The 15,755-nt window shown below is 42.1% G+C and overlaps 1 protein-coding gene across 4 annotated transcripts in view; it reads left to right on the top strand.

Annotated features, from left to right (window-relative positions):
* The window catches only part of LTBP1 (latent transforming growth factor beta binding protein 1), a 419,491-nt gene that overhangs the window by 51,435 nt on the left and 352,301 nt on the right, over window positions 1–15,755 (top strand). For all 4 annotated transcript variants that reach the window (XM_068564861.1, XM_068564862.1, XM_068564863.1 and 1 more), the window contains exon 3: window positions 5,460–5,757. In XM_068564861.1, coding sequence (XP_068420962.1) covers window positions 5,460–5,757 — 298 coding nt within the window. The remainder of the gene's footprint in view (window positions 1–5,459; window positions 5,758–15,755) is intronic.

Genomic DNA, 15,755 nt, shown 5'->3' on the forward strand with positions numbered 1-15,755 from the left:
TTTCTTTAACATGAAAAAAATCCTAAAAATGATTGTTCTGTGTTTGGAATGGGGGACGGGGTAGAGGGTTAATTCACTGTGCTTATCTCGAGGAGAAGTTATCTTACAGGATTATCTACTTAATGAATGGTGGGCTCCCCCCAACTTCTGGTTCCTTTTCACAAACTGAGTATCTCTCAGAAGCTTTTTTTTTCTACTGCACCTGAAATGTCTTAGGCTAATTCCCTTAATGCGCTTTTGTACTGGAGGTTTAGTACCTTGTAACAGCTCCTATCAGCCCATTGTGATGTTCTTTTCTGTGAATCCACAACCAGTTTGTTTCCGAGTGCCCCTACCCTTCAAAGTTCTTTCAGAACACATTGGATCTGGGCTTCTGAAACTGTTTAACAGCATACTGCTAAATGCCACTGCAGACCATGTATATGAGCAGAGTACATTTAAATATTAATTTTGATTTAAAAACATCTTTGGAAGATTGGAGACTGAACAACTGGCAAACCAAATCCAGAGACGTAGTTGTTATTATGTAATGGATTAAGAGCCCACTTATTATCTTCCCTTTATAGATGTCCTTAAATCCCAGCATTCTTGGAAAGAAATGGCTGTCCTTTGACATCAGTCAACCAAGGTGATGTTCAGGCTCCTGTCCTTGGGTACGAAAAGTTTTGGGTTAGCCAATTATAACTGACCTCACGGTTTATATTCTAGTTGGGAAATAAAAGAGCTTTGTTAAAAGATGATTAATGTATGTGCCAGTACATGTGAAATGTGAAGTGAATGATGAAAATGGCGCAGGAGGTTCAGGTGATAAAAATGGCGCAGGAGATCGGGGTGGGCGTTTGGGAAGGACTTCACAGAGAAGGAGGAAGTTTCAGATGAGCAAGAGCTTGAGGGGCCGGCCCGTGTTTCAGGACAGGGCCCCGGGTGTGCAGAGGCAAGAAGGGGTGAACTTCTGCAGGGATGGACCAGGGGCCACTGGGGGTGGAAAGGGGGGGTTGGGGTCCAGATGTAGAGGGTCTTGAATGTATCTCAAGGGCAGCTAAAATGTGTTGAAAATTTTTAAACGGAGAGAAAATAATTAAAAGAGCTGCACTTTGGGAAGGTTAGTCTGTCAGCAAGTCTGGTAGGATTTTGTTCCCTCGCCTATTGGTTCTCAAGTTTGGCTGCATATTGCAATCACCTAGAGAGTTAAAAAACCCAAAAACAAAACTAAAACTGATGCATGAGCCCCTTCCCCCAGAGATTCTGATTCAATCAGCCTGGAGTTAGGTCTGGGTTTTGAGAGTTTTTTAAAGCTCCCCAGGTGATTCTAATGTGCTGCAAAGCCTGAGAACCACTGCCCAGACCACTGATAAGATTTTTTTCTAATTTAAAAAAAAAATTTTTTTTTAGTAATTAATTAATTTGTTTTTTGGCTGTGTTGGGTCTTTGTTGCTGTGCACAGGCTTTCTCTAGTTGCGGCAAGCGGGGGCTACTCTTCCTTGCGGTGTGTGGGCTTCTCATTGCAGTGGCTTCTCTTGTTGTGGAGCACGGGCTCTAGGCGCGTGGGCTTCAGTAGTTGTGGCACATGGGCTCAGCAGTTGTGGCTCGTGGGCTTTAAGGCGCAGGCTCAGTAGTTGTGGCTCGCGGGCTCTAGAGCGCAGACTCGGTAGTTGTGGTACATGGGCTTTGTTGCTCCGTGGCACGTGGGATCTTCCCGGACCAGGGCTTGAACCCACGTCCCCTGCATTGGCAGGTGGATTCTTAACCACTGTGCCACCAGGGAAGTCCCACTGATAAGATCTTGATGTAGTGTTTACTCATTGTGTTCAACCACAGCTGGCCAGGCAAATGCAGAACCAACTGGTGGAAAACATTTTAAAGAACTTCTGTAAGAGTTAAAATATTCCACATAGTTCAGAATCTCAGTTAGAATAACAGTTTTCTCCAGAAACAGAGTCACAGAAAACAAACTAGTGGTTACCAAAGGGGAGAGGGAAGGGGGGAGGGACAAATTAGGGGTATGGGTTTAACAGGTACAAACTAGTATGTATGAAATAGATAAGCAACAAGGGTATATTGTATAGCACAGGGAATTATAGCCCTTATCTTATAATAACTTTTCATGGAGTATAATCTGTAAATATACTAAATATCTATGCTGACACCCGAAACCAATGTAATACTGTAAGTCAACTATACTTCAATTAAAAAAAAGAATAACAGTTTTCTCATAAATACCTACAAATTTTTACATTGGCCATGAAGTAGATGGTGACAAATGTATAAACTTTTGGAAGGGACCCATAATTATCTTGAGAATTTGGTCACATGGAAAAAATTTTTAATATTTTGCATTAAAAACAGAAGGGCAACATAAGACAAACACATCTGTCACGGCAAGAATTCAGTAACATAAAAGACATTGTAGTGTGAAAATACCAAACTTGCAGTGATAAAAATGTAAGTTCTCAGGAAACTTTGGTGGAAGGCTGCCAATTTCCAAATGCTTTGTCAGTGGTTCTCAAACTTGAGTGAGCATCAGACTCACCTGGAGGGCAGTCAGATTGCTGGGCTCCAGTTTGGGGTTTAGCAGGCCAGGGGCAGCCCAAGAAGGTGCATTTCTGAAGTGTTTCCAGGTGACGCTGCTGCTGGTCCAAGCACCACACTTTGAGAAGTGACACGTGGGAACCGCTATTGCACAAGGTCCAAATATCACACGAAAAAGGGCTGGATAAAATGTGGTTGCAGAGGGACTTCCCTGGTGGCGCAGTGGTTAAGAATCCACCTGCCAATGCAGGGGACACGGGTTCGAGCCCTGGTCCGGGAACATCCCACATGCCGCAGAGCACCTAAGCCCGTGCGCCACAACTACTGAGCCCACGAGCCACAATTACTGAGCCCGCGTGCCTAGAGCCCGTGCTCCGCAACCAGAGAAGCCACCGCAATGAGAAGCCCGCGCACCGCAACGAAGAGTAGCCCCCGCTCGCCGCAACTAGAGAAAGCCTGCGCGCAGCAACGAAGACCCAAAGCAGCCAAAAATAAAAATAAATTAAAAAAAAAAAATGTGGTTGCAGAACGTGAGTTTTGCTTTTCGTGTCAGGGGAGGGGCTTGTCTTGGCAATTAGGGAATCTGTCCCCGCCCCCAGTTGAAGCCAGCCCCTCCTGTCTGCATGCTCCAGGAGGCTGCTGTTGGAGCCCAAGTGGAGAAGGTGGAAGAGGAAATTGTCTAATCATTCTCCTTATTGTCTTTTCAGACTTAGTGTGAAAGGGTGTTACTGTATATAGTCATACTGTTCTGTCATATGTTCTTTTCTGTGTGAGTTTAAAGTTCTTTTTTTCCTTAATTATTCTTTCCCCACTCCCCTCACCCTACCACATGCAAAATTTGAAGAGTTCAAAGAAAATTGCTACCCTGTTATACTTCTAACTCCTCAAGATAGGCCCTTGTTGCATATTCTCGGTGGTTTGGGGAAGATTTCGGTGCTTGGCTCCCATCTAGGTGCCAGCTTTTGTAAGCCGCTCCGTGCAGCCTTCCTCGTAGATTTGTAGACATTTGCAGTACACCTTGGGAAGGAGGAGAAGTGGAAATCATTCTCAGATGTTAAACCGAAACATGTTTCTAATTGAAAGCATGAAGAGAATGTATACATGAAAGTGCCTGGGGTGGGGGGTGATCTCTGGCAGAGGCTCAGCTTTGAAAGCCCCATCCAGTCCTCGCTTGTGGCCACTTCTGTTCTCTCTGGGTGGAGCCCATTTCCATTCCTGTGACATTCCATAAATAACCGTGGCCGAGTAGGGACCTAATGATCATCACTCGGCCAGGAAAACGCTGATAAATTAGAATCGTGAACTTTAGAAGTGCATAGCTTTTGACTTTGAATTCTAGAAGCCTAATATGGAAAGAGCCCTTGGGGACCATTTTAGAACAAGCAGCTACTGCCCTCCCCCCTGCCCCTGGACTTGTACAGATACAGAGGCCAAGCTTAAGTAACTTACCCCAAGGTCACCTCAGGAGCTGGCTGCATTTTTCTTTCCTTTTATTTTTTTTCTCCCAAGAATCCTTCCAAATTTTTAGAAAATTTGTCAGCCTAGTATTCTGACACTCGGCAGCCATTTGTTATCATTATTTGCTGTAATTAATAGGAATTGTAGGGAGATAGGAAAAGTATCTTCTCTTGTTTATAGAAAATCAGTAGGTTTCAGGGCTTTTAGGTCTTGGTCATTTGGCTCCTCCATAACTGAGCCTCCTCTGGTTCATATTCCTCATCTATTTTGTGATTGTTTGTAGACTGAACCTTGTGCTGAATTTTATGGGAGATTTAGTATTGGGATCTGCCTCAGGACAAAGAGTTTAAGTCAAAGGTGGGCTGATAGCAAAAGGTTCATTTAAATAAATTAATTTGGACAAATAAAGAAGGGACTGAAGGAATCATGTCCATAGGCCTATGATGTTTATAAAATTTAAGTCAGTAACATCTAAACTCCCAGGGGACCTTGCCTATGATAAAATCCACTCACCCTACCCGTGACCCATAGCCCTGCTAACTTTAAAACTCTGCTCCGCCGCAAGTCTGGTGATTCAAAGTACATGTATCCTAGTTAATAGGAGATAAAGAGGTTGTTTCTTTTTGGTTGCCTTTTGTTATAAGATCAGGGATGTACTGGCTTAAAAAAAGAAAAAAATCTATGTATATATATATGTATATATATAAAATCTATGCATATATGTACGTATATATTTGCATATATATATATATATATATATATATATATATATATATATATATATATATATATATATATATATATATATATATATATATAAAGGTTGACTCTCAACCTTTCTGCCCTTGGTTTTTCTCTCAAAAAAAAAGGTAGGTTGGACTAGATTTCTGAAACAGTCACTCCAAGCTCTGATAGCTTATGCAAGATGAAGGCTGTAACACTTTTGGGGGTTTGGGTTTGGAATTGGGCTTTTGTTTTTTGCCAAATGTTGTTTGGATACCTAAAATTTAAACTTAAGCCACAGAACACAACTTAAAAAGAAGGGCAGAGTACTTTCTTTTTTACCCTGTATTTCTGATGCATTTCTGAGTGGCAGCTATAGTAAAGCGGCTAAGAATGATGACTTTGGAGCCAGTTCACTTGAATTCAAATCCCAACTCTCCTATTTACTAATGATTGTGTGACCTTTGGCAAATTATATAACCCCAGTGCCTCTTTCCTCATCAGTAAAATGAGCAAAATAAAATATCTACTTAAAACAGTTGCTGGGGGGTTAAATTTGTCGATATCTATTAGAATAATGCCTGGCACATAGGAAGCCATTAATAAATATCTATTATCGTCATCATCATCAACATCATCATCATTTTGTTTTATTGAGGGATAGCCCGATGCTACGGGTAAGTCTTTGGAAGAATTAGTAAAGTCTACAATGCTTTTCTTCAAAGTGTGTCTTCTATTTCTTTCTGCAGCAAGCTGTGTTCCTCCATGTCAGAATGGAGGGATGTGTCTCCGGCCTCAACTCTGTGTGTGTAAACCAGGGACCAAGGGCAAAGCCTGTGAGACAACAGCTGCCCAGGACACCTCGTCACCAGTCTTTGGAGGGCAGAGTCCCGTGGCTGCTTCCTCCTGGGTCCCTCCTGAGCAAGCAGCAAAGCACACTTCGTCTAAGAAGGCAGACACTCTACCAAGAGTCAGTCCTGTGGCCCAGATGACCTTGACCCTCAAGCCAAAGCCTTCAGTGGGACTCTCCCAGCAGATACATTCTCAGTGAGTGTTTTGAACTTGCCTCCAGCTCAGGAGCGTCTTAAGTTCTCTCTTGGATGCATTGCTTTAAATCACTCTTCTTTTCCTGCACAATTTGCAGAAATCACTTGGATAGTAATGTCCTTCTTTCCTTTTCTTAAGGTTTTACATGTTATGTTTACACATCAAGTGTCTTAAAAATACTTGATATGTGTGTTTAGCCTCTGCAGGGAAGATTTACCATAAGCATTAAGCAAAGCAGTAGTGAGGATTAAGGGGATCAAGGTTGGAAGGGAATAATAAAGGTAGTTGTTTGGTTATGGTGGAGTTGTGAGTTAAACAATTCTCTTTTTTCGAGGTGGGGGGTGCTTTAAAGTTTTTGAAATCATAATTTAAAAAGAGAAACAGTGAGTGTGATTTTTAAAGGTACATGGAAAAGGTAGGAACTCATCTTTCCACAGAGAAGGTATTCAAGTGAAAGTGAGTCCTGGGAAAGAGAATTTCTCCACCTTGGTAGCAGGTTAAGTGTATCTTCTATTAAACACCATGTTTACCTCCCAGTTGCCATGCAGGTCCATTTTTGGTGAATGAGCTTGTGTTTTATTTATGGGAACATGGTTTTCTTTCTTAGCGTTAGGAAGTAAGTGCTATTCTGAACAAAATGAGAACTCTGTAAGGACAGGGTCGTTACACAAATTGTTTCCTTTTAATTAGCTGCTCTACATGGATAACAAGATGCAGAATTGCTGCAGCTATCACTTGTCATTTGTCTAGGAATGTAAAATACAGGAAGTTCTTAACTTAAAAATGACCCAGCCGTTCATCTGTAAGTCACTTGCTTGGAATTTTGAATGCTTTCCCCACCAACCCCCCGGGATAGCTTCCACCTGGTGATTAGTATCCCGTCAGCCCACAGAAGTTATTTAATCTGTTACTACAGATGAAATTATCCTAATTTATACTTCCCCTTTCAATAGGCCACCTACTGTCCCTGATGAGTGGGGTTCTGATAACGTTTCCCTTTCTCTTGTTCCCTCCTCAGTCCTCTTCTTTTTTTCATTTTTTCCCTCTCATTTCTTCTTGCCTCATTCTTCAATTCTACCGTGATAAAGAGATTTGGGAGGCTGTGCTAGAATCTAAGCGCTTTGCTGCCATTTCAACTGGAAAACACATCCTGCAGCCCTCAAGAAGAAGGAATTGTAGTTATAGCCAGTACTTAGTAACTGCTTACTGCATGCCACGTACTGTTTCACGTGCTTTGTATGATTATTCATTTATAACTCACAGTGATACCCCATCAGGTAGGTGCCATTACAAACCCCATTTTACAGATGGGGAAACTGAGGTGCAGAGTGCTTAAGTAATGTATTCAAGGTCCACAGTTAATAAGTGAGTAATAAGTGTTAGGATTTAAATAGAGGCAGAATAAGGAGAATACATATTAGGCTTTAAATGGAGGCAGCCAGGCTCCAGCATCCATGCCCTGAAGTGTAAAGGGTGGCAGACTTTCTCTGTAAAGGGCCAGATAGTAACTATTTGTAGCTTTGTGGGACATATGGTTTCTGTTGCAGCTTCTCAATTCTGCTGTCCTTAGCACAAAAGCAGTCATAGACAATGAGTAAGTGAATGAGTGTGGGTGCTCTAATAAAACTTTATTGATGGATGTTGAAATTTGAGTTTCATATAAATTTCATGGCACGCAATATTATTCTTTTGAGTTTTTTTCTCAACCATTTAAAAATGTAAAAATCATTCTTAGCTTATGGGCCATACAGAAACAGCCTGTGTGGGCCAGGTTTGGCCCCTGAAGTGTAGTTTGCTGACCCCTTCTCTAAAGGATAGTAGTGTTTTTTTGTGTCAGAACATGTGTCTTTGAAATAATATAAAGCATTGATTATATCCTAGCTAGACATCTCTCTTCCCGCATTGTTCTGGATCTTAAAAACAAAGAACAATTCTGTGTTGAACTATGCCTTGGCAATCAAGAGTCAGATTACTGTGCATTGCAGTTATTTTCTTCTAGCATTATTACTTACATAAGCTGTGAAGTCATTTACAAGCGACATTATTTATCCTGAATATCACCATCCCCTGTTAGAATTTGACCCTCTATGATGTGCATATATGGATTGTTAGAACCATAAGTCAGATGTCAGATAAAGGAGCAACTTTTTCCCCCTCCCCCTTTTTTCTTTTTTTGGTAGCAGCAGTGTAATTTAGACAAGAATGTTGTGAGTCAAAGAGGAGGCTAAGGTTTCAGCTCCAACTTGGCTTTGGGAAAATAAAAGTCATTAGATAATTTGCTTCAGAGACCTCATCTGCTGAATGAAGATGGTTTTTACGATCGCATTGTTATAGGCATGTGTTTATGGGCGTGCCTACTGCGTGCTTTTGGGTGAGGAGAAGAGATGGCCCAAGATGCTAACAATTCTGATGTTTTCCTAATAAACTTTTGTCAGTTGCCCTGTTATCTGGGCACTGCAGGGAGTATTAAGATGTACAAGATCCAATTCTGCTCTTAAGGAGATTTTGAAATGATAGATGAGCTATCACTTGAGAGGGGTACAAAGGAAGGGGTACAGTTGGCCCACTGATGAATTTAGGTAATGACCCGATCACCTGAAATTTAAACTGTCGAGGAGGCACATATGATAGGACCATTTTGGTTTCTTTTGAGAAATGTAACAGTTCTTAAGTTACCTTTTTGTAATATTGCCTACTTTAGGGTGTTTCAAGGTTTGGTTTGGTTTTTGTCTAGTGAAGGAAGAAATTAATTAAGCCTTCTTAAAATGCTTGTAGACATAAAGGCACCTAAAATATCAAAATGTGTAGTTAGTGTTACATCCATTATGTGGCATATGAAATGCTGCAGTCTTGATCATTTATTTAGGTTTTTATTGAGCACATGCTACGTACCATGCATTGTTCTAGGGGCTCAGGATGTAGCACTGAACAACTAAACATAACGTCTGCCTTCCTGGAGCCTACAGTCTGGAAGGGGGAAGACAATTGATGAGTGGTGTAATTAAAACATATGTTAGATCGCGGTAAGTGCTGTGGAGAAAATAAAACTGCAGTAATGGACAGGGAGTGCAGGGTGGGTGTGGGATGGGAAGGAGTGAGGGCCCTGGTGGTTTTAAATAGGCTGTCAGGGAAGGTTCTGCTGAGAAGGTGACATTTAAGCAAAGGCCCAGAGAAGGTGAGGGTGTGAATCATGGAGAGGTGTGGGGCTAGGGCAGAGGCCCCAGCAGGAGCCTGCCTGGGCTGTTTGAGGAATAGTGACTTTAGTAAAACTGTAATGTTAAAACTACACATTTTAGGCAGGTGGGGGTTGGATGAATTGGTTTTACTTTGGCCAAATTGGTTTTAGACAGCTTGGCTTAGACCCAGATACAAAGTTCTCTAGAAAAATCAAAGGAGGGAGCAATTGTTTATAGATTTTGGAGCATTGGGGATGTGGAGGTCTAGGGACGGCTCTGGAGAGTGTCATCTGTGAGCTTGAAAAGATGGTTAAACTTGACCACAAAGAACTGGAGAAGAGCATTTCTAGGAAAAGCAATGATGTGACACCAGAAAGACTGCTTTATTAGTTATCTACTGATGTGTAATAGGTCCCCACAAACTTGGCAGCCTAAAACAATAAACATTTATTGTCTGACAGTCTCTGTGGGTCAGGAATCCAGGAGGTGCTTAGCTGGAAGCCCTGGCTCAGAGTCTCCCATGAGGTTGCAGTCAGCAGGGGTGGCTCGACTGGGGCCAGAGAACCTACTGCCAAGGTGACTCACTGCCATGGCTATCGGCAGGAGGCTTCACTTCCTTTCCGCACGGACCTCTCCGCAGAGCTGCCTGAGCACCCTCACAACATGGCTGCTGGCTTCTCCCTGAGCAAGTGATCCTCAAGCCACAGGGCCTTCTCAGTCTTGAAAATGACACACCTTTACCTCTGCCTTATTCTACTCATTAGAAGCGAGTCACTAAGCTGAGTCCACTCTCAGAGGGACTGTAGATAATAAGCTGCATTGTTTGAAGAGAGAAATATCAAAGAATTTGTGAACATATTTGAAAATGACCACATTTAGATATTTTGAATGGAACTTGATATAAATGAAGACTAGTGGTAGTGAAAGTTTTTAAAGGTTGGTTAAACACCAAGTTAAAGACTAAGATTTCAACAAAACAATTCCAAAAAGACCCAACAAAACAAAATAGAAAAAGTAACGAAGAGGGAACCTATAGCTTAAAAGAAGTTTAAACCACAATGTTCATTACAGTTCTATTTACAATAGCCAGGACATGGAAGCAACCTAAGTGTACATCAACAGATGAATGGATAAAGAAGATGTGGCACATATATACAATGGAATATTACTCTGCCATAAAAAGAAATGAAATTGAGTTATTTGTAGTGAGGTGGATGGACCTAGAGTCTGTCATACAGAGTGAAGTAAGTCAGAAAGAGAAAAACAAATACCGTATGTTAACACATATATATATGGAATCTAAAATAAAAAAAAAAGGTCATGAAGAACCTAAGGGCAGGACGGGAATAAAGACGCAGACCTACTAGAGAATGGACCTGAGGATGCAGGGAGGGGGAAGGGTAAGCTGGGACAAAGTGAGAGAGTGGCATGGACATATATACACTACCAAACGTAAAATAGATAGCTAGTGGGAAGCAGCCACATAGCACAGGGAGATCAGCTCTGTGCTTTGTGACCACCTAGAGGGGTGGGAGGGAGGGAGACTCAAGAGGGAAGAGATATGTGGATATATGTATATGTATAGCTGATTCACTTTGTTATAAAGCAGAAACTAACACACCATTGTAAAGCAATTATACTCCAATAAAGATGTTAAAAAAAAAAAAGAGGTTTAAGAAACATATTAACCAATCACAATATTTAAATTATGTTTCTCCTGATGCAAACACACTGGAAATAAAAGAAAAAGGATAATGATGATAGGACAACCATGAAAATGCTGACATTGATTTGGAAATTTGATGATATAGAAGAATGATTGTTGATTTTGGGGGCTGTGCTGATGACCTTGTAGTTATGTAAGGAAGGGGAATACTATTAAAGTATTTACAGATGACATTGTATGATGTCTGAGCTTTGATTGCAGTTATCCAGTGGGCTGGGGTATAGCGGTAACAAGATTGGCCATGAGGGGATAATTATTGAAGCTGGATGATAGGCACACAATTCTTACACAATTCTCTCTACCTTTATGTATTTTTGAAATTTTCTGTAATGAAGAGTAACGAAAAAGAGAAAGTGTCAAGGAGGAAGGCTGCTACGATTTTTCTTCTGCCTGGGAGATTAATCTGGCTGCAGCGTCTAAAACGGATTAGGACTAGTGGTAATGGGAGGGTGGCTCTGTAACGGCGTGGTGGTGCTGGTAACCTAGAGGAAGGACATGAGCTCGGGAGGTGTTGTTAATGAAAGACCTTGACGCCTACTCAAATGTGGGAGGCAAAGAAAAAGAGAATCAGGTACTATCCAGGCGTGGGACTGTGGGCGAAAGGGAGGGCGTGGAGGTCTTTCTATCCTGCTGTCTTCCAACATTTCTTGGTAATAGCATGGATCTCCACGGTCTTTGATGGTGGTTGATACTTGGTGAATGCATGATTTTTGACAGAGCTTTATAGATGAATAGCCAAGATCATCCTCTGTACCCCAGCGGGGACTAAAAGCAAGTGGGTATCAGTGGTACATGCCTGGCCACTTGGTCAGGTACTGGTTTGGAAAGACCTTGGTCGGGGCCTTCTGGCAGTAGTCATTGCTGTAGTTGGTACTTCCATTCATGCTTTGCGTGGAAGTTTATTATTATGGCGTTCCTTTTTCCAGTTTTCCGGGCCACATCATGGATCCTCCATGAGCTAAAGAAAAGACCAAATGATACCTTCATCTTCCTGTATACAGATTTTGGCAGTCACTTTTCTCATTCTTTGAACTTTTATGTCCCTTGATAATACTGCATTCCTTAGAAAGTCCATGTTAACACTTCAGGTGACTTTCATAATTGCATCCTGTAGATGTTGTTCACGTATAGCTGTCCACGTATTCAGCGAAGAATTGCCGCTGTCAGGTCACAGGTGCACCCCCAGTGTCTGTCTTTAGTCCTATATGTAAAAAGGTGTTAATGCTTATATGTAGTGGCCAGGAGCTCCACAGAGGAGCAAAAATCAGAACTGTTCAGTTTTCCAGAGCTTTTTCATCACCTGTCAGTATCATTTTTCACATGTATGTTGAAGTTTCCCACAAGAATTTGTTTTCAGTCCTCAGTGCTGCTCAGTGAGGCTGTTTCAACTTGTGTGAAATGTCTGTCTTTATCCTTGTTAATCACGATGGGTGTTACAGGCGCTGACCATGGACCCATGAGGCGGAGGTCGTAAGGGACATTCTTCAGCTGCTGATGTCTTCTGCTTGTTTAGAGAATGTAGGTGCAAATGACCACTGCTTTGCCAAATGGGGAGCGGTTATCTGTACTGTGTAAGGAGGAGGCACTTTTGCAGGACACAATGTGCCCAGTCACCGCTCTTTGAGCTTGAGAAGGAAGTCTGGTTTCACTCAGGATGTGGATGTCAAATCTATCTCAAGAGCTCACATGTATCCAGTCTTTTTTCTTCCCTGGTGATGGCTATTTTCATCATTTTATGTTTCAAAGGATGGTGGTTCGTTTCTCTGGAAAAAATAGTTTTTTCCTGTCTCACGCCAGTGGAGGGGGCCTGAACTTACCTAATGTCATTGATGTCTTTTCTGTCATCGTCTTCTCAGGGATGGGGTAAAGAGAAAAGAAGCAAGTTAGAAAATGGTCTCTTTTAAGACAGGCATAATTCAAATATGTTCTCTGTTTATCAAGTGAGCTTATACTACACCAGAGTTTTTCTAACTATAGGGGAGGGCCCTTTAAAATCCACATTGAGATAATGGGTTCCACTTTCAAAGGTCTCGAGAAATGAATACTTCCCATTTACCGCGGGTCGGTTGATAGGAAGCAGCGGCGAGTGATGCCTGTGCCAGGGAGAAGAGGGTGCTACACTGTCTTTATCTCTTTCCAGTTCTTAGCTTCCTGTCTCTGTGGTTGTTTGAACCTTAAAAAAACTGTATGCTATGATATGTACAAGGATGGGAGACTTCGTGGAATGTTCCTTGAAGTATTCTGCTCTCCGGATTAACAACAAAAACAACAACAAATATAAGCTCATTCGCTTTATTTGGACTCTCTCACACTACTCCTAAAGGAAAAAAAAAGCTCATTGTAAAACTACACCAACAGGTGCAATTTTAGGGAGACGTTTCAAGCTTTTTGTGCACTAATAGCTGAGGTTGCGACCTTGTCTGAATTTATTAAAGTAGCCAAGGAAATGGTCAGTACTTGAATAGATGGTTTCCCCAAATGATCTCTCAGACTGTGGGGGGCCCTTGCTTAGTGTTGACCCCCCCACTCTGCTGGCCCTCCCCCATGTTTTTCTTCTGTGCTTCCTATACTTAACCATTGTCATCATGCTTACTGCACAATCATCTGTTTTATCCACATAGGTACACAGAGGGGCTACAATAAACGTTTAATACATTTTTGTTGAGTTTTTCCTGGAGAAAAAAATATGAATGTCTAAGTCCCTGTCCAAGGATTGTTTCCTGAATACTGATAGTGCAGGAGTGACCTTATTCTCTTGGAATAATACCGTTCGCCTTCGTAAAGCCCTGTACATTTGCACAATACTCTGCCTTCCTTGTTGTATTTGCCCAACAAGTCCATAAGATGAAGGTTTTGAGCCTTACTTTATGATGTGGGGTAAAAAAAAGGCAAAGTGGTAGAAAGTTGAAGAAAAGGAACTCAATCTGGGGATTTTAGTGTTCATGACACTTTATGGATGCGATGGGAACTAAAAATGTGAACCGATGACTGATTTTATCGTTTTATGTGCATGTTTTTAAAACTTTTGTTTTTAGAAATAGCCTTTAATTCAATATTTTATTAGTCTAACTTTCTAAAAGCCTATTTATTTATTTATTTATTTTTTGGCCTCGCTGCACAGCATGTGGGATTTTAGTCCCTGACCAGGGATTGAACCCGCACCTGCTGTATTGGAAGCACAGAGTTTTAACCACTGGACCACCAGGGAAGTCCCCTAAACTTTTTTTAAAAGTAGGAGTTAAATTGAAATTACATACAGAAGAGTAGAGAAATCAGAAGTGCACACGCCTGGTGATTATCCCACACACATGGAACTACCATCCCTGTCAAAGAGTAGAATGTTGCCAGCACCACAAAACACCCGTTTTCCTAGATTTGCCCTTTTTCTTCTCCCTAAAGGGAGCCACTATCTTGACTTCTAACACCAGAGATCAGTTCTGTCTGTTTTGAACTATATAGAAATGAATCATACAGCGTGTATATTTTCACTCACCATTATGTCTGAGATTCATCTGCGTAATTATGTGTGGCTGCAGTTCACATTTACATTCCAGAGATGATTCGATCATATGAGTATACTGCGACTTATCATTTGTTCTGCTCTTGATGGATGTTTGGAATTTTTCCAGTTTTTGGCTCTTATGACGAATGCCGTGTGCATAGGTATATGTGCAAATTCCAGAAAAAGACCTTTGTGAATCTAAGTCACCAGAAAAACAAGCCCAGCTAGTTATAACAATGTCAGGGTTTGAGAAGGACTTCACAATCTGTTGTGTGAAGTTTGATCATGTTGATATCTGTTGGCTCTTTGAGAAAAACAGGCACATGAGGGAAGGGATGGGGTGACAGAGTGTCTGAGGAACTGGAAGCAAGGAGCTTTTTCCTCCTGAGCAGGACTTGGCAGGAAGAGCGGACTGTGCAGTTGGGGTGGAGAGGCAGGGGAAGAGTCGGGGAGGTCACTTTGTACCCCATGCTGTCTGCACCCTACTGGGTCCCACAAGGAAGTCTTGGTCAAGAGTGGTTTTGAGATATAACCAGTATCTGACTGGGTTCAAGTTCTGGACAAAGGTATATAAGGAATTATGTGGAAACTCGAAGTTTGTGATTGAAAAGGGCAAGTGCTGGGATAGTTTGCTCTCCAATTTAATTGCTGGAAATCAAGATGGTGTTTGGTGCAGTATAATAATAATAATAGTTAATATTTACTGAGTATTTACTCTGTGCCAGGCACTGTTTTTTTTTTTTTTTTATAAAGTTAATCATCTTTTAAGTACTTCAATTTAATTTTTTTTTTTAAGTATTTGTTTATTTATTTATTTATGGCTGTGTTGGGTCTTCGTTTCTGTGCGAGGGCTTTCTCTAGTTGGGGCAAGTGGGGGCCACTCTTCATCGCGGTGCGCGGGCCTCTCACTATCGCGGCCTCTCTTGTTGCGGAGCACAGGCTCCAGACGCGCAGGCTCAGTAGTTGTGGCTCACGGGCCTAGTTGCTCCGCGGCATGTGGGATCTTCCCAGACCAGGGCTCGAACCCGTGTCCCCTGCATTGGCAGGCAGATTCTTAACCACTGCGCCACCAGGGAAGCCCAGAAGGGATAGTATTGATAAATAGTCATCACAGTCCTCTTCAGTGAAGAGCAGAGACAGTCCTTATGGCTCTTTTAATTGTTAGGTTTAAACACTTCACATAGATTTAAGGTCTAAAAATGGCCCCCAGTGTTCTCTGAAATCTTGGGACCAGCACACTCAGCCACTTGTGGTGGATGGAAGGGGGGAAACCAAGAGATCAAGAGCCCAGACATGGCCAGGCACCAGGAGGGGCTGGCTCTCCTCATGCCCTTCGCCTCGTGGAACTAGGGGTTGAAAAGTCAACACCACTTTTGACATATAATGGCCCCACCCACTAGACAAAGTGGCCTGTGGACTCTGATTGCAGCTCTCTTGGGAGGCGGGGCAGTGAGGAAGGGGTGGGCAGACGTGGGGAGGACTGGGGAGAGGGCTAGGAATATTCCTGCCTTCAACAGTTAGACTGGGGCCCTTGAGTCCGATAAAGTATTTCCCATGTGATTATTCTTCTATGATGAAATAAATCTGTGCACTG

The sequence above is a fragment of the Eschrichtius robustus genome, chromosome 15 (genome assembly GCF_028021215.1).
Source record: "Eschrichtius robustus isolate mEscRob2 chromosome 15, mEscRob2.pri, whole genome shotgun sequence".
Classification (NCBI taxonomy): domain Eukaryota; kingdom Metazoa; phylum Chordata; class Mammalia; order Artiodactyla; family Eschrichtiidae; genus Eschrichtius; species Eschrichtius robustus.